Source organism: Parus major, chromosome 3 (genome assembly GCF_001522545.3).
Source record: "Parus major isolate Abel chromosome 3, Parus_major1.1, whole genome shotgun sequence".
Lineage (NCBI taxonomy): Eukaryota > Metazoa > Chordata > Aves > Passeriformes > Paridae > Parus > Parus major.
The window spans coordinates 67,597,702-67,616,495 of NC_031770.1; the positions used below are offsets into that span (position 1 = coordinate 67,597,702).

At 37.6% G+C, this 18,794-nt stretch overlaps 1 protein-coding gene across 1 annotated transcript in view; it reads left to right on the forward strand.

The window, feature by feature from the left end:
* The window catches only part of REV3L (REV3 like, DNA directed polymerase zeta catalytic subunit), a gene marked incomplete at its 5' end in the record, with an annotated part of 71,205 nt that overhangs the window by 47,666 nt on the left and 4,745 nt on the right, over positions 1–18,794 (forward strand). Inside the window, 11 exons of the mRNA XM_015620910.2 lie at positions 4,182–4,300; positions 4,975–5,093; positions 6,055–6,196; positions 10,147–10,391; positions 11,409–11,517; positions 12,374–12,580; positions 13,198–13,307; positions 14,315–14,429; positions 15,890–16,027; positions 16,829–17,019; positions 18,110–18,356. Of these exons, the coding sequence (XP_015476396.2) occupies positions 4,182–4,300; positions 4,975–5,093; positions 6,055–6,196; positions 10,147–10,391; positions 11,409–11,517; positions 12,374–12,580; positions 13,198–13,307; positions 14,315–14,429; positions 15,890–16,027; positions 16,829–17,019; positions 18,110–18,356 (1,742 nt within the window). The remainder of the gene's footprint in view (positions 1–4,181; positions 4,301–4,974; positions 5,094–6,054; positions 6,197–10,146; positions 10,392–11,408; positions 11,518–12,373; positions 12,581–13,197; positions 13,308–14,314; positions 14,430–15,889; positions 16,028–16,828; positions 17,020–18,109; positions 18,357–18,794) is intronic.

The window sequence follows — 18,794 nt, forward strand, 5'->3', positions numbered from 1 at the left end:
TAAATCACTATGAAATAAGAAGTCCATTACTGTGACCATTCTGTTAAAAACTTGAGCCTGTTGTTTTGCAAAAGCAAGTGTTAGGAATTATGGAGCAAGGAAAATACAAAGCAATGAATGTAAATGTAAAACTCTATAGTGTGCATGTCAAATACTGAAGTTGTAGCCTCCTCATAACCTTCCCCCCCATTAAAGTGGATATAGGGGAACTGGTAAAGATGAGAAGGACAATCCAAATGTGTCTAGTAATTTAGTAATTTGGGATTCCAGAAGAGACAACATGGTGTAGGAAAGGTAAAAGCCTATGAAATATTGAGGGATATAAAGGGAAATAGAGATTTAGTTTTCATGGTCTTTTCCAATGCAAGAACCAGAAATCAAGTGAAGCTAACAAGTGGCAGCTACAGAATAGAAGTTTATTGATTTTTGATTTTTAATCTCAGCAGTGCTGAACTCTTGAGTTCCTTGTCATGAGATAGTACAAATGCTTAAAGTGTACATTGCTTTAAAAGCAGACAAATTCTTGCAAGAAAAATCCATTGGGATCTATGATATATGTGAAAATAATGTCTGCTCCAGGAAGCTGGAAGAGTTGTAGGGGGAATATCAATAACTGCTTCCCCCCATCTGAAGCATCTGCCTTTGAGTATGTGACAGAATGTGATACTGGGCTGCTTGAATCTTTGAGCATACCCAGCACAGGAATCATCTTTTATATAGTTATCCTGTGTGCCTGGCCAGGAGAATATGTTTTAGGAGCATTATATTCACACACTCCTTCCTTGAGGTTTGAATATTTATATACTCTTGATGCTTTCAATACTTGAGACATGTTTGGAAAAGAACTGAGTTATAGAGTCCTCACAGAGACAAGAAAGCACAAGAAAAAAATTTGTGTCTTCAGCTGAAAGTTGTTGGCAATTGAACTTTGGTGAATTTTTAAATACTTTATATATGAAAACAGGATCACATGATAGTTTAAATATAAATAGGACATCAATGCTCATAAGTTTATTTCTTCAGCACAAAGCTCTCAAATTTATTCTTCAGGATTAATAATGGAGTGCATGAACCTTGTTACTCAATTTCCCTGATGGCTCAAATTGAGATAGTACACTAGTTACAAAATAATGCCTCTGGGTACAGTCTTCATAGGTACTGAAGGATGTACAGAAAAATTTTTGAACTTTGCATCTGAAGATTTGCAATGTCTGTGGTAAGAGGAACAGTAAGTGTTGTAGTCAAAAGTTTCTTAAAACCTCCAAAGATCACAAAGATTTACTGCTCTACTGTAGAAGAATGGCTGAACAATCTCTTCACTTTGGGACAGATTCCTCTGCTCTTGTTCTCAAAGGCTGAGTCACAGTTCATGTCTTGCAGGACAGCTCTGTCTGCACTGTAATTGATGCAGAAGCAAGCAATTAGATCAGCAAAGTTGTTAATATGTTAATATGTCATCATCCTGACATAAGCTCTTCCTCAGGTTACTGATTTTGGGGTACACATGAATGGGTCCTCAAAGAAGAAAGGGAACTTTATGGTTCCTAATGGTAAAGTCCCCATGTATTTCACAGTCAGGCTTCCTTCCCTACATCTATGAAGTCCCACACAACATGGGTTTCAGTTCTAGTGAAGGAAATCAGGATTGTAGCCCTTAACATTTTTGTACGTGAAGTTCAAGCGAGCATGCAAAGCATAGGCACTATCTGCATAGCACTAGTGTTTGTAGTGCAGATATTCCTGTGCCAGCTGGTAGATGTGCACTCAGAAGTGGAATGCATAACACTTATAAATGGTTCTAAGAACCAGTGTTATTTTAAGGGGTTTTTTTGGTTGTTTTTTTTTGGACAGAATTACAGCAGAAAGATGAGAAATTTATGAGCTCTTCCCAGAAATGGCATGCCATAAACGTGTGGGCTTGCATGCATCGCCATATACATGCACGTTGTGTTCTCTGTTGCTTTGTGGCTTCCTTGTCCAAGGTTTTGACCCCATCTGTCTTCCTCTTCCAGCCTGTGCTTCCTATTTCCCTCCCTTCTTCTCATGCTGTATCTTTAGAACAGGTAGTGCTCCTTCAAGAAGTATGCCTCTCTTTCCTCCTACTGAAATAAAGATAGAAGGGACTTTTCCTTTCTTTCCTGTGATCTCAGCTTAACAAAAAGAAAGCTGGAGACTTCTCTCTGGTTTTGCTTTATTGGCTGAGTCTGGTGCTGCCTGTGCCATTTATAAATTAACTGTTCGTAAGTCATAGGACACATCACAAGAGAAGTGTGTGTTGTGCCTGTGCATGGTGCCATTTTTTGTGTATGCACTGTGGCCTCCTGTTTCCTCCTTTGCATCACAGCTGAAACTTAGACAGCTGAAAGTTAGGGAGTGGATAAGAGAAGATGAGAGGAAACTTCTTTTTATGTTGTCTCACGCACTTGAAAGATAGGAGGAATGTCCTTTTCTGTTTCTTACCAGCATAGTTCCCAAAGAGGCATACATGGTTCTAGTGATACATATCCCACACCACTTGTAAAGTAATGCAGGTTTAATATAGTGGTGTTCACCACAGGCAGAGTTCATCAGGTGGTGGGTCTCTCTTGTGGTCACAGTATACTTTGCTTCCTGTTTTTTACCAGCAAGACATGAAGCAAACCTAATATAGGAGATCTTCTAAACAAGTCGAAAGAGAACTGGGATGACACTGCAGAAAGTAGAACTAACTGGTTGTTTCTGCTTCCAATTTAAAAACAAAAATCATGGAGAGGGAAGAAATACAAGTTCCTCTCCTTCACAGGAGATCCAGAATGTGGAAATGAAGAAAAGCAGAAGAAAAAATGTTGCTGCTTGGGGGGAGCATTTTTTTCCATCCAAACATAGAAAGAGAAATTGCTGCTTTTCCTTCTTAAAAAACTGAAACAATAAGGAGGTTAAAAATATAGTGTGCATTTTGATGGAAGGTTTGCTAAATTTGGTCAAGAATCTGTGATTTACTGATAAGGTCGGTAAATGAAAAATAGGTTTTCTTAACCATATTTTAATTGATATGGCACACATTTGAAGATCAACATACAAAATTAGTCTGTTGTTTCAGAGCACTTCTGCAGCATTTCAGGCAATTTTTACTTCTGTAATCAAGGGTAAACGTGCTTCATGGCTGTCTGAGGATCTAATTGTTCAGTTCTGATCATTATTGCAAAGCAGTGTGTATCCACACTTCTACACTCTCTGTCCAAAATGTTCCACTTTTTATTAGCAGGGTACTGTACAGGCTGTGCTGTACCTGATAAATGAGTGGTGGCAGAATACAAAGCAACCAGCAGTTAAAGAATGGGTATGAATTTAGAATTGTGGGGAAATTGCCTTGAAGTGATTTCTCTCCCATTAAACTAATAAGAAGTAAGACTGATGATCAGTATGTTTTCATAATAGATTTTGGTCTGTGTGGTACATTTTAAAAAACATCTGTGTAAACTCTGGAAAGAACACCAAAACTGTAGACTTGTAATGACTGAAAAAAGAAATTTAAAGAAATGAATACCAAAAAGACTGTCTGTGCTGTAGTGTTCCAAAGCATGACAAAAATAAAGGATAGCAAGATATATTTCTCCACTTTAGTCACTGCTGTCTCACAGAAAGATTTAGAGTACTGCTTCTGCATCAGTTCCTTCCTATTTCCTTCTTGTGCTATCCAGAACTTTGGTCTACCTGCTCCCACTGCAGTGGGTTTGCTTTTACTGTATGAAAGAAACTGAATTTTCTCTCCCATGACCTGGTTCAGACTGTGTAAGATCATTGCAAGTAAAGCCTTGAGTTATAAACTTCTTAGGGCAGAAATAAATCTATCTATCTATCTGTCATCTATCTATCTATCTGCCTGGCTGCCTGCATCTGACTCTCAAGTAACATTCAGCATTGCATAACCAGTGTATTCACAATGGAGAATACATTGCCTTGGACACTGTTCCAGTGAAGCCAAAGTCAGTGTTCTCTGCAAAGGGCAAGAGCAGAAAAACCTGAGGGAGTTTTATTTAGAGATTGTATGGATGACTGGTAACTAAATAATTTTGTGGAATCAGCAGCAATCTTTATAAATTCCTATTTTTCTAGAGAGCACTAATTGGAAGAGAGATGGCTTGATCTGGTCTTGACGGTCTTTTAACTTGTCTTAATAAAGTCTCCTTTAATGTCTTTAGATGAAAAGAAAGAGAACAGGTTTGCTACTGAGCTGGATGAATATGGAGCCGATACAATGAGTGAAATAAACGTTGTTGGGCGAATTGTCTTGAATGTTTGGAGAATGATGAGACATGAGGTAACTTTTTTAAAAGGTTAATGTTTTGACTTACTGGGTTTGCTAATTATTGCAGACTTTGTTGAAAAGTTTCATGTAACTTGTGTAACTTCTAGATTTTTTTTTCTTTATACACCTTTTCAAATAGAGTAGTTTGCAGTTTGTGAGAATGCATTTTGTGTATCTCTGAATTGTAAAGTGCTAAAGCTTTTGTTTTAAAGTAATGTTTCTTAGTGATACTCCTTTCCACTGATTTGTGGTTTTGAGAACTTACTTGCTTTAGCAGTTTGTCCAGCATGGTACTTTTACTACATCAAGTACTTGAATATATTTTAAGATGTCAGATTTACTCTTTTTTTTGGGGGGGTTTTTTTTTGGTTTTTTTTGGGTTTTTTTTGTTGCATTTATAACTTTCCATTTAATATTCAAATAGCCCAGTCTTTACAAATCTTGTTCTGACCAAGTTCAGACCTGATCTTTATGAGCTGCTTAATTCTGCATATTCTTTTCAATTGATAAGGGATGTTTTTTCCTGACTTGTAAATAGTTAGGGATTTCTAAGAACAAATACTAACTTTTTAAACAAAATGCTAATAGAAAGTTAATAAACTTAGTTCATGCAGTTTTTGAAAAGCTGAGATTTTTCAATTATGAAAGCCGTCATGCATCTTAACATGTCCACTGTGTTTTTCTAGGTGAATCTAACAAATTACACTTTTGAAAATGTGGGCTTTCACATTCTTCATCATCGTTTTCCTTTATTTACGTTCCGAGTTCTGTCGGATTGGTTTGACAATAAGGCAGATGTCTACAGGTAATGATCTATTAATCCATTTTGTTTGCTGTTTTTAAGGCCAGATTCTTAACATTGGCTAGGTGTAAGGTAAAGCCACCATAGGAAGAAATAATCGATTTAGCTCAGGCACTAGAGCAGTGTATATGCAGCAACATAAACTTATTTACTTGGATGTTCTGTTGTACAGTTATACTCTCAATATTACAACAAAATATTTTCAGTTACATTTTCAACATACCTGAATAGATACACTATTTTGAAGTTCTGTAATTTCTTTATTTTATTTTGTATATACTATTCATCAGAAGGGCTTTTAATGAACTTCCAGGCTTCTGTTTCACTTCAAGTGTATGTCAAGCAAGCTGGGCTTGAAAGTATTACAAAACAGCATGCAAGGTGTTAAGACAGTAGCTATAGCTGCTTAAAAATACCTTCATATTACATCTATCACATTCAGCTTCACTCTTCTTGAAGCAATTTGGTATTGTGTGATATGGACAATTCATGAAACTGTACTGATTCATTCGTGACATACATGAAATTTCTGTAAAAGTTGAATATTGTAACTGAGTGGAAACGTGGTTAATACTGAAATTATGAACTTATGTTCAGCTGTGGTAGGCATTCTTAATACAGAAGGATGTTTCCACAAACGTCCACTTAGTTAAAAAACATGTAAAGAGATGAGGAGGAAGTTGTGTCTGTTTTGGTAATCCTTTGGGGCAATGAGGAGAACAGGATAAAGTATGCCATTGTGAGATGCCTTAACAGTAGCTTGCTGTAACACATTCTGTGTATATCTTTAGAAGGTGTAAGTGTATATTTATATATGCCACAATTTTGAAAGAGTTGTATGAAAATGTTCTAGAGGAAAATTTTATTTGCTAGTTTGTTGTAAGTTAGCATAAAAATACATTTGTCCTAGTAGAAAGAGCAAGCACTCTTCTGATTGTTTATAACGAGGTGTTCACTCTCACAGATGGAAAATGGTTGATCATTATGTTAGCCGGGTTCGTGGGAATCTCCTGTTATTAGAGAAACTGGATTTGATTGACAGAACAAGTGAAATGGCAAGACTTTTTGGCATTCAGTTCTTACATGTATTAACAAGAGGCTCCCAGGTAAGACTTCATTCTCCTTATACTTCACAAAACCAAAATAGGTTTTATAAAATGCTCAGGTTCTTTGGTATCTTCTCAATCCACATGTATATTTTCATAAGGTCACAGAAGACTGTTAACATGAAATTATTTCATGTTACATGAAATTGAAACATAAAGAATACTGTTCAATCTATTATGTCCGCTTTTGGATTGCCTAGTCTCTCAAAGTTTAAAAATAGCTGTTAAAAACAGAGTTCCCCAAATGTAGTCACACCAGTGAATCTTTTCTACTGCCTTCAGGAGCACTAACTTTCCCTTTGAGTTGGTATTGTTCACACCTAGGTGAGACTGAAAATGAGTGATTTCTAAAACATAAAGAAATATAATTAATTGCATTTTAGAAAGATGAGATTCATTTCTTTCAGAGCAGACAAAGCAGTACTGGTTATGTTCTAAATGACATTTCTGGTGCAGCAGACCTCTGAGTGAGATTTTACAATAAGACAAGAGGGGTTTCGGCTTTATTAAATGCATGTCATGCAAGATGTTTGTGGTTCTATTATTTTGATACCAGCATCAGAGGGAAAAGGGAGCAGAGAACAGAGCAAGATGTGCACTTTGAGAGCCCAGCAATCTCCAGTAATACCAAAAGCTTTCCTTGCCCAGATTGTGAGTGACTAGGCTAACTGAACTGCTTTCGTGGCTATGTGTGAGACCTGAACAGCACCTGAAAAGAGAGTCAGCTACTCTGTCACGTGTTACAGGTCTTCTGTTACCATAAGCCAGCCAGATATGCAAGTGTCTGAAGCTGTAGTTTCCTTAACAATTCAATCCTATTAAAAATCTTTTGCCACCTTTTTTTTTTTGGACTGCAGTTGCCTGTGTCATCTCTTGACCCAGAGCAGGTTCTTGTGGGTCTTTCTGGTAATGACCCCATATTTGGCGAAAAAGGGGAGCAGGCTGGCAGGTGCCATCAGCAGAACCATGTCAATTTTCAGTAGGTATTTGCCAGTTTAGTTCCCCAGTCTGGTTTACCATATTATCATAAAATACCGCTGATACTTTCCTTGGAGCAAGGGAAGAGAAATGCACAGTTAGGGACAGGGAGTGTGGGACCGGCATACTGCCAACACAGATATGCTTAAACTGTCAGTGATTGCAGCCCACAAAGACTGTTCTGCCTGTCATTTTCTCAGATGTCTGTGAGTGGGAGTGAGCAACAGAAGCATGCTGCATTTTCTGTCCTGACTGTTCTTTTCTTTTCCCTTCTGTGCACGTATGTTCTGTTCCCATTGAAACTTTCTAGATCGGAAAAATGACACTTGCAACAATTCCCAGTCACCTCAAATAATTTTTTTTCACACAGAAGAGTCACTACCCTTTATGAAGATATTCCTCTTTAGCTAAAAAAAACACGTTAAAATGGAATAGTAGTAAGAACAGATTTTAGGTATTTTATTTCTCCATGTTTGTATCTCTTATTGAGTTTTACAATAATTTTTCTAAATTATTTTGTTTTATTGCATTAAGCCATCTTGAACATTTCTCAGTAGACTAAACAAAATCTACCAAGAGATGGTCATAGGTATACAGGTAATTAGTCAGACATTTGAAGATCTTGCTGGTTTTTGCACAGGAGTCAGCAGGGCTTATTGAGAGAGCTTTAAACTCGATTTGAAGGAGAAAAGGAATAAGACCAGGCTCACTAGAGATAAACCTGGGAGCACCACACCAGTGGTTGAGAGGCAGTGTCCTAGCAAAGTCCTGTAGTCTGCTGTCTCAGTGAAGGTGGGGGCTGGAGATCCACATTGGAGTAAAGACAAAAGGATTATTGATATGGTAGGAATCACACACACACCAGAGAATGGGATTAGTGGTTCTCCCCCTGCCTAAAAAAAGGTGGTAGGATCAATAGCCCAACTGAGGTGCATCTGTACCAGTGCACTCAGCATGGACAACAAATAGGAGGCCAGTCCTGGTTTGTATCTTTATTGATGATCTGGACAATGGCATCAATTGCTCCCTTAAGTCAGTTTGCAGACAACTCCAAGTTGGGAGGGAGTGTTGATCTGCTGGAGAGTAATAAGGCTCTAGAGAGGGATCTGAACAGGCTGGGTCAATGGGCTGAGGCCAGTTGTGTGAGGGTTCTGCCCTTGGCTCCTAACAACCCCCTGCAGGGCTACAGGCTACAGGAAGAATGGCTGGAAAACTGCCCAGAGGAAAAGGACCTGGGGGTGCTGGTCAACAGCAGCTAAACATGATTCAGTGGGTGGCCAAGAAGGCCAATGCCATCCTGGCCTCTGTCAGGAATAATGTGACTAGCAGCACCAGGCTGTCCCTCTGTCCTTGGCACTGGTGAGGCCACAGCCCAAATCCTGTGTTCAGTCTGGGCCCCTCACTACACGAAGGACATTGAGGGGCTGGAGTGAGTCCAGAGAAGGGCAGTGAAGCTGGTGAAGGGTCTGGAGCACGAGTCCTGTGAGGAGCAGCTGGGGGATCTGCGGGTGTTTAGCCCAGAGAAAAGGAAGCTCGGAGGTGACCTTACTGCTCTCTACAACTCCTTGAAAGGAGGGTGTAATGAGGTGGGGAGACTTCTGAGTCTCCCAGAGTAAGAAGCAATAGGACAAGAGGAAATGACCTCAGTTTATTCCGTGGCTGGTTTAGATTGGATATTAAAGAAATTTATTCTCCAGGAGGATGGTCAGGCATTGGAATAGGCTGTCCAGTGTCACCATCACCATAACACCATGGAGTTAAGAGATGTGTACATGTGGTGCTTGGCAGCACTGGTTAACAGTTGGATTTGGTGATTTTAGAGGTCTTTCCCAACCTAAATTCTGTGATGCTATGAAAACTAGGGAAAGAACCACAAAATCTACCTCTTGCCAGAACCAATCCCTTGACCACCTTGTCACACATCCGAGTTCATTGCTAGACACAAATTAGTGTGCAATTAGTGGAAGGCAGCAGTGGAAGTTCATGTGGCTCCCTAATTACACATCAAACCCCAACCTCTTTTTAAGGTGTAGGGTCTTATTAAAGCTGTTGGTTCTGAAAGTTCATTTATGACTTCAAGGTTAAAGAAATTATATATAACCCATTCAGTACAATGATTGAATAAGTAGTGTGTCAGGTAGTCTGACTTTAAAAATTATTTAGTTGCTTAAAAAGCACAGGATTTTACAGTTATAGAAGAGTTAGTATAGAATTGCCTATCGAATAGACTATCTATCAAATAGAACAGTTCTTTGATATTTTGGGATTTTCAGTCCCTTGTCACCCACGTATGTAGTTTTCAGCTATTTTGGTTTTTATTGTGAGTGGTGAATGTGAATGTGCATACCTGCCCATTTGTGCTTGTAAAGCCTTTACTAAAGCATTGAATAATATGCAAATAAATAGGGGTGGGATTTTTCTCTTGTTGCCAGCTACACATATGACATTTTGTGGTGTCTTGAACGGGGTGTTCGTTGTTTTATCCTGTCTGTTCTAGTTGTGGTATGAAGGAGAAAGCATGATACCCAGTGCATTTACTGCATATTATACTTTGTTTTCCTTGGTGATCTGCAAGTCTAACAGTATTACAGTTTAGCAAATGTTCATTCACGGACAGTAGCATGGCCATCCACATATATTGCTGAAGCCTGTTGGATGTTTATTTTTTCCATATATAAAAAGTACTCGATTTTCAGTAATTAGGGCTAAACAAAGAGGAAACACATGGAAAAATTCCACTATATATAATACAAAGTACAGAATCATGGAACAGTTAGGGCTGGAAGGGACCTGAAGATGATCTAGTGATACAACATACAATTAAAATACACGTTAAGAGCATGGCTATTTATTTTGGAAAAGCAGTTATCTGTACTTTAATTTCAGGAAATGTGTGTGTTTGCACTAGTTAATAATACACATTTCTTCTGCACTTTTGAAATTATAATGATTATATCCAAACTGTTTTGCAGTACCGTGTGGAGTCTGTGATGCTGCGCATTGCAAAGCCAATGAACTACATTGCTGTGACTCCCAGTGTCCAGCAGCGAGCTCAGATGAAAGCCCCACAATGTGTTCCCTTGATAATGGAGCCAGAATCCCGCTTCTACAGCAACGCTGTTCTTGTCTTGGATTTCCAGTCCTTATATCCTTCCATTGTCATAGCATACAACTACTGTTTTTCTACCTGCCTGGGCCATGTTGAAAACTTAGGAAAGTAAGTTGTTATGCTTTTCTCACAATCTTTGATTCTGTAGAAATGTGTTTTTTTCTGAGATAACAAAAACCCCTGGTTGCCATTGGAAACAATGGGCTTGTATGAATAGCATCATTTTCTCTTACACAGTACAGATGATAAAAATCTGCAATACAGATGTGGATGTGTGCATGTGTGTATACACATACATATACACTTCAATATGTATTTTTAATTAAATACAGAATTAGACTGTTCTCTTAAAAACCCCTGGACACAGCTCTATGCATGTGTGTATGTATACCTCTTTGATTATTGTGGTGATGCTGTTTTTTAATACTGCTTCAGAATAAGTTAAAATTATTATAAATCCACCATCTGTCTTCAAAACTAGCCTGGGGTTATTCCTTAATGAGTTATGATTGTTCCTGTATCAGTTCTAGTTCACTCTGGTTCTAATTACTAAAAATTAAAAGGTACAATTGAGTTATTCTTTGTAGCATCTTTTATTGAGCTTAACAGTTATTCTGTTAATTGGAAAAAGATCTCACTGCTCTTTATAATTGCCTCTATAAAATAGTATTTTTAAATAGTATTAATTTTAAAATAGTATTAGAAGAATGGAAAGATGGCTGAAATAATTGCTAGGTGTCCCCATCAGGTTTTCAAGTTTCTGATTTTAAATTCTGAATTTGTAGGAAGAAAGTAAGTGCAGTGTGGTACTTGGTAAACATGCATGGTTTCCATAGGGGATTACAGTATTGAGTACATGCCTCCACTAACTCTGTGTTTGGTAATAATTCATAACAGAGAGCAGAACTGATAAATTATGCATGCATTGGAATTCAGCTATTTATTACTACTTTGTTCCTAGAACCTTCTGTATGTAGCTAAGAAATTTGATACTATGTTATGTTTGTTTATACCTGAGATTATTCTGTCCTTGCTGGCATTATTAGCATTTAAATGTCAGCTGATGTTTTTGCTTGATTAGTCTGTAAATGAGTGGTCTTCATATTTAAATGTTCTCTTTATTAGGTATGATGCATTCAAATTTGGCTGTACATCTCTGAGAGTACCTCCTGACTTACTCTACCAGATTAGACATGATATCACAGTGTCACCCAGTGGAGTAGCTTTTGTCAAGGTAATGATATTAGTGCTCTGTGACAGCATTTTCACTGCCTGTTGGCTGACTTAAGATCAAATTGATATTGTAGTTCATATTTTGCTGCATTAAGAGCAGACAGAAAGGGGAGGTTCATTCTCTCATTTCACAGTGTTTTTGATATTTGTCAAAGTGCAGAACTTCTGGCATTTCAGGAAGTAAAATGTCTTCATGCTTTCCTTTATACTGAAGGCTTATTTCATCTATAATTAAACTGTATTTTACTTGTGCAGTTTGGGGATCAAACGGTAATTATCTGTGTGTAACAATTCATTTTTCTCCTGCCTGTATAGCAGAATGCTTTTTTAGGAAAAGGGTAATGATTTGGGAAATGAAACTCCCTGACTTGCTTTCTATTGTTCTCATTTTGTAATGTGTCCTGTTGGCTGATATGTAATGAATATGGCCTGGAGCTGTTAAAAATAGTTAGGCAATCACCAGCATACCTGTATTTAATGTAAAACAAAAACCTTAAGTAAAGAATATTTGCAGAATTTTTAAAAGATAATGTTCCTTCAGCATTTAATACTTTGAGAATTGACAGCTAAATAACAAAGTCCATTTTAGTTAAGAAGGTTATCTAAACATTGCATCAACAGGGGTGATGAATACAAAGAACAAAAAGCTATTTGTTCTGTCCTTAAGAGCTTTGCCTGTATTCTAGATTCTTTGTAATATTTGTGGGGAAAGCCAAACTGTTGGTGGCTAGGGCATTTTGCTAGTTAATTTGTCGACCTGTCAGTGATTAACTAACAGTTCTGAGGTTTGATTTTACTCTTAACTGTTTATCTTGGGCTTTCTAACACCATGTTTTCCTTTGTTCCCTTTACGGCAGCCTTCAGTAAGAAAGGGTGTGCTGCCAAGGATGCTAGAAGAAATCTTGAAGACCAGGATAATGGTGAAACAGTCAATGAAGGCTTATAAACATGACAAGGCTGTCACTCGAATGCTTGAAGCTCGTCAGTTGGGTCTTAAATATATTGCTAATTTTACTTTTGGCTATACTGCTGCTAATTTTTCTGGAAGAATGCCATGCACTGAGGTAAGAGTTGCAGGTAAAAATGTATAAAAATGGTAGAAAGATATTAGTCAAATACTATTATTTGAAACAAACTAAATACCTTCAGAAAAGCTGTTTTTATTTGTAGTACTGAAAATCAGCAACTTAAGATTTAATTGTGATCTTCCAGAAAAATATAAAGGTCATCTCCTTCTTCTTCTTCCCATAGAGGAGTATTTGGAGTTGGCATTTCTGTAGAACTGTTTCCAAAGGTAGATTGGATTACAGTGCTAATAGTGGAAATAAAATAAAACATTGTAGCTTCTTCTTAATTTTCATAGGAATCAGCAGAATCCAAAAAATAGAGAAAATAATTCTGAACAGTCTTGTCTTGCTCCATGGATTTTGAATACTTCTAAAGAAGTATAAAACAAATTTTTCTTTAATACTTAATAATTTTTGATCATTTTTTCTTTTAGTTCTTGTTATTTTGGGCTAAGTTAAGCAACCTTTTTATTTATTATATGCATATAAACCATTAAATAAAATATATAATCTCAATACAGTGATTTTCATAACAAGATTTAGCATGGTTAGACTGTGTTTACCAAGAGCTAGTATTTGGCTTAGCAGTAAAGATTTTCAATCTAACTTTGCAGATTGGAGACAGCATTGTCCACAAAGCCAGAGAAACATTGGAGCGTGCCATTAAACTGGTGAATGATACAAAAAAATGGGGTGCTCACGTTGTATATGGTGATACAGACAGGTAATTCATGGTCTGCTTCTTAAAATGTTCTAAAATCATAGTAGTTCTTCATAGACAGATTTTGCTTTTGTCTCAACAAGGCGAATTTATGATGCTGAAAAGGGTGTGTGGATCTCTTTTGGATGTTGCTTACTGCCTTGCAGAATATGTGAAGTGAATAATACCGAGTTTGCTTGGGTTTCTTTAAGCACTTTTAAGGTTTTGTTTCTTTTGAAAATTATGTGGAACAGAAAGAGGGGGGGAAATATTTTTTCAGTTGTGAATTAATATAAATCTGATTTACCAAATTATTATTTTTGTGTCTGTTTCTGATGCCATTTTTGTTTTGGAAAATAGAGTATATATAACACAGTAGACATTGCACCTCGAGGAAGGCACTGTTATAAGCTTCAGAAGTGGATGCAATTCAAAAGCAGCCACCAGAGCATACAAAGATATAATTAGGCTGCCTGACATACATTTTCTTAGTCAGTCTTTCATCGAAATAATAGCCATGCTCTAGGCATATCCATCTCTGTTCCATACTTGGATAATTTTCAGCCTTTGGGAAACAAAGCTTGTCTGGCTGTCCTTTCTAAAAACTTATGAATCCAGTGACTGATTTCAGCCAGATCTGATAAAAGACTTGACATTTCAAAGATACTGAATTCATAGTGGTTTCATTAAAAAAAAAAAGTTGGAGAAAGGAAGTAAAATCCTGCTGCTGCCCATAGTGGGGAAAAAATAGCATACCAGAGCTCTTTAGAATTCTTTCCGGGGAACTCCAGTTTTGCAGTGCCTGAGAGCAGTCCTTTCCCTGCCTCATCAGATGGTCACAGCATTCATCAGCCCTTTGGCACTCTGCATCTCATGCTGAAATTTCTCAGATTTTTGGCTTTTCTAGCTGAAGAAAGGGAGTACAACTCATAATAACATCCCTGCCTTGCTACCAGGAAACTATAGCTTACAATTTTCATGAACTGTGTTGAATAGATTTGCAGTCACTTCCTATGTCTGATTTCTTGTAGCATGTTTGTACTCTTGAAAGGAGCCACAAAGGAGCAGTCTTTTAAGATTGGTCAAGAAATTGCTGAAGCTGTAACAGCAACAAATCCCAAGCCTGTTAAACTGAAGTTTGAAAAGGTAAAAGGAGAATATTTTTCTTGAAATTTGTCAGGTGTTATCAAAACAACAACAACAATACAAACACCAAATAAATGAAACATCCCCTCCCCCTAAAAAAAGTTGAAGATAAAAGATTTTTCTGAACGCTAATGTACATAAGGATAAACAAGTTGTGCTGTGCTATTTCTGTGGGTATATTGCAAGCTCCTTAATGCCTCAGGGACCTTTTCAGAGGAGCACTACAGTGTGAACAATAAAAAGAAATATGCCTAATTTCACATCAGTGGCTTGTTGTGCTGGCCGTATCAGGTAGTTTGAGTTCCTGTCTAATCAGTTTTTGGAAATATCTCCCTCAGTTTGGTATTGTATACCTACAATTGAATCAATGTGTGCAACTTAGCAGAGAAAATGTTCACCATCCCCTATTCTAGTGCATTAATTACAAGCCTGATATTTATTTTTCAGACAGTCTTAGCACACTTCAGCATATGTCCACTTGATACATACACCTGTAGAATGAAAAATCATAAAAATCCATTCAGTAGGATTCTGGAAGAAGTATTAACCACAACAGATCTTTTATAGAAGAGTAAGGCACTATGTTATTGATTTTGCTGGAAGATTGTCACTGTAAACTCATTAGCAAGATGTTCAGGTCAGTTAGTATTAGTTCAGGTGGTCTGGATATTTTCAAAGTATGTTTATGACTCAACAAAGTCAATCAAAATTTGTAAGCCTGAGGCAAACTGAACTCGCTGCTCCCTCTTCCATGAGAGTCAGGAAGATGTGGTGTTATCCTAGTAGAACTAAAAAGAAAAAATTGTTCTCCGTTCTTTCATTTGAAAGTAGTCAAGGAATACTTACACAATCAAGAATGAAGTAAGAGATTGGAGAAAATAAGCAAAAGAGACCATGACCCATTCGTGATCAAATCCATTCCTGGGAAAACTGTTATCCAAGCACAGTCATTTAAAAAGCATACTTTCTCCAAATGGAGATACTAGCAGATTTTTGGCATCTTCTTATTAGATAAAGTTTGAAAACAGAAAGTTCTAAGCTACTACTTTTGCTGGGAACATTTTCTTCTCTGATGTTTAAAATGAAGTTGTCTTTATAAGAAAGAAAGATAATAGGGTTACATTAGATGTGGTGACAGGTGCAATCCAGAAAAGCAAAGCTGCTTGCAACAATTTGTACTGTGTGTCACTTTCCATCTGAGCTAAATGAAATACAAAGTGATTTAAGAATGAGACACTTACAGAATCCCAACTTCCTCTTAAAGCCATCCTTTAAGAGTCTTTTGATCTATTTTATCAATTGTAACGAGTTAACAACAACAACAAAAAAGCAAACCAACCAACAACCCCAACAAACAAACCAAAAAAGCGCAGTATTCCTTAGGAAACTCTCTATGTTCAAAGTTAACTTATATTCCCAACACATTCCAGACTGGGCTGTCTTGTTTCTAAACATTCCAGGTCTACTTGCCATGCGTCCTGCAAACTAAAAAGAGGTACGTGGGTTACATGTATGAAACACTGGACCAGAAGGACCCAGTTTTTGATGCAAAAGGCATAGAGACAGTCCGAAGGGACTCCTGTCCTGCTGTTTCCAAGGTAAAGTATTCATAGATTTCTTGCTGAATTAAATTATAATCATCTGTTATTTCATTTTATATTTGTCTTTTCTCAGAGTTTCTAGTTCTTTGAGTTGTCTTAATCTTCATCTGTTTTTCTTGTGTGAGCCATTTGAAAGATAATTTGAAGATCTTTTACAGCATTACAAGGATTTGTATTTTACAGCTTATATTTCATCCCCTAAAACCCTATAAAAAGCCCTTGGCCCATGTAAGCTCTCTCAAAGACTGTTCTTGATCCAGTTCACTTTACCTGGAAGTATTACTGCCAGATGATGAGTGAGACACATTGATCTCACGTCTTCCAAATAGCTCACTTACATAAATCTAGTTCAGCTAAGAATTCCATTAAAATACGCTTTCTTGCCTGTTTATTTTAAGCTGTGTATTGAGAGGTTAAAAAGAAATTAGGAAATCTTGTTCTTAGCTAAATTAAAAGAAAGGTATGCCAGTAATAAAGGTAACCACATAAAAGAGTTTACTAAAGTCATGGCAAAATATTTTAGATGGCAGGGAAAAACATATTCTCTCATACTTTGGAAACTTCTATCATTGTTGAAAAAATCTTAGTGCTGGAGTATGGATGATGTGGCAGACTGAGGAAAAAGTTGAGAGGAAGAGATTGCAACCTGTTGTCCTATCAATATCCTAGTAGTTCACCACTGGTACTTTTTCTGTGCAGTGTATTTTTATTTCCATGTAATTTACTGAAATTATTTGAATTAATTATTTTTTATTCAAACATACATGTTTTTCTTGCCTTTCTCCATTGGTTGTAAAGATACTTGAGTGTTCTATCAAGCTGCTATTTGAAACACGGGACATAAGTCAGATCAAGCAGTATGTTCAGAATCAATGCATGAAGTTACTGGAAGGAAAAGCTAGCATGCAGGACTTCATCTTTGCAAAAGAGTACAGAGGGAGCTCAGCATACAAACCTGGAGCCTGTGTACCTGCTCTGGAAATTACCAGGTAATGAGATCAAAAAGTGCTAATCATAGATATTTCTTATCTTGACCTTTGTGCTGACAGATTGTAGGTAGGAGCTCATAGGGTTGTTTTTTCTTGATCCTTGTACTGACATGTTATGGACAGAAGATTTTGGATATTTTTTCCTCTTGACATTTGTACTGTTGAGTTACAGGTCAGATGTTCAGCTCTTCTCCTTCAAATACTGCTGAAGCAGTTGTCCCTGACTTTCTTCTCTGTTTTGGAAAAGAGATGGTCCTAGGAAGCCATTTTGTAGTCCTGGAAAGAGCCACACATTCAAGAGGAAAGTCTTATCAGGACACTGTAATAGTGTGTTCACTTCTGCTACTTACAGTTTGGGTTTTTTACACGGGTTGCTCTCTTCAAGATTACTCACCACTCACAGTTACTAGATATATTACAAATTGTGACAGTGATGTCTCTTAGTGCTGTGAAATGCATTACCAGGCAGTGTTTTTAATTTTTAATAAGTACCTTACTTAAAGTTAATATTTCATCCTGTTGATATCCTTGATCAGTAATAAAAAACCAGATAGTGTAAGGTGAAACATTTTGTCACCTTGCTTAATACCAAAGGTCTTCCAATTAAGCTCTGCTTTTTAAATAAAATAATATCCAAGTCCAAAACTGATACCTACTTCAAATTAAATTGTCCTTTGCTTTCTGAGTAAAGGATTTGAAGTTTGAAGCAGGTATCATTCTACTGAGCAAGCAGTCTCAGAAAGCAAAGGACCAGAATTTGACCAGAAAGCAAATTGTACTTGAGCTCTTTCTAGTACCCTGGCATTCCTTATTAATATTTTTTTTTTTAAGGAAGTGGTAACTAGAACACAATCTGAATGCAAATCCAAGTGACCTGAAACAGACTGTGTCTTTAGGGTTGTGTCCCAAGTTCTAAAATTTAGGTCCGATCAAGAGACAAATTAAAAGTGAAACATATTAGTGCTTCATAATAGGCACTAACTCCAGTCATCTGGAGAGCAACTAATCTAATGAGATGGGGAAGTTTACAGGCAAATGAAGTAACTATGAATTTGCCTCTGGATGCAATCTCAAGGCTGTGTTTTGACAGGAGAATGCTTGCCTATGACCGTCGCTCTGAGCCGCGCGTCGGGGAGCGCGTGCCCTACGTCATTGTGTACGGCATGCCCGGCCTGCCCCTGATCCAGCTCGTCCGGCGGCCCCTGGAAGTGCTGCAGGACCCCAGCCTGAGGCTCAATGCCACCTACTACATCACCAAGCAGATCCTGCCCCCCTTGGCCAGGGTGTTCTCGCTCATTGGCATAGATGTCTTCAGCTGGTACCACGAGCTGCCCCGGGTGAGTGTTTCCAAATAAGAGTTAGCAAGTGCAGTGCGTCTGTGTGCAGTGTTTGGCGTTGTTGTGACTTTTAGTGGAATGAGGTTGATAGGAGGCAACAGCAAAGGTTATTTTGTGAAGCAGTGTTTGATGCTCAAATATGCAGTTCTGATTCTTAGAGCTTCTGTGTGGGGTTGTTTTTCACATAGTAACTCAGTTTTTTCAGTCAGCCCTTCTGTGCAGGGTTGATCACAGTCATCTTCTGTTTCCTGATCCCTTCTGTAGCTAAAGCAAATATTTTTCCATAACTGTATTTTTAGCAGTATGTGTATGTGCATCTGCTTGGCTGTACCACCTTTTAAATCTCTCTATATTTGATGTTGGAATTCCTGTTTTTCCAAAATGTTCTGACAATCCTTCCTGTGTGTAGAAAAGGTGGCATGCCCCATCAGCAGGAAC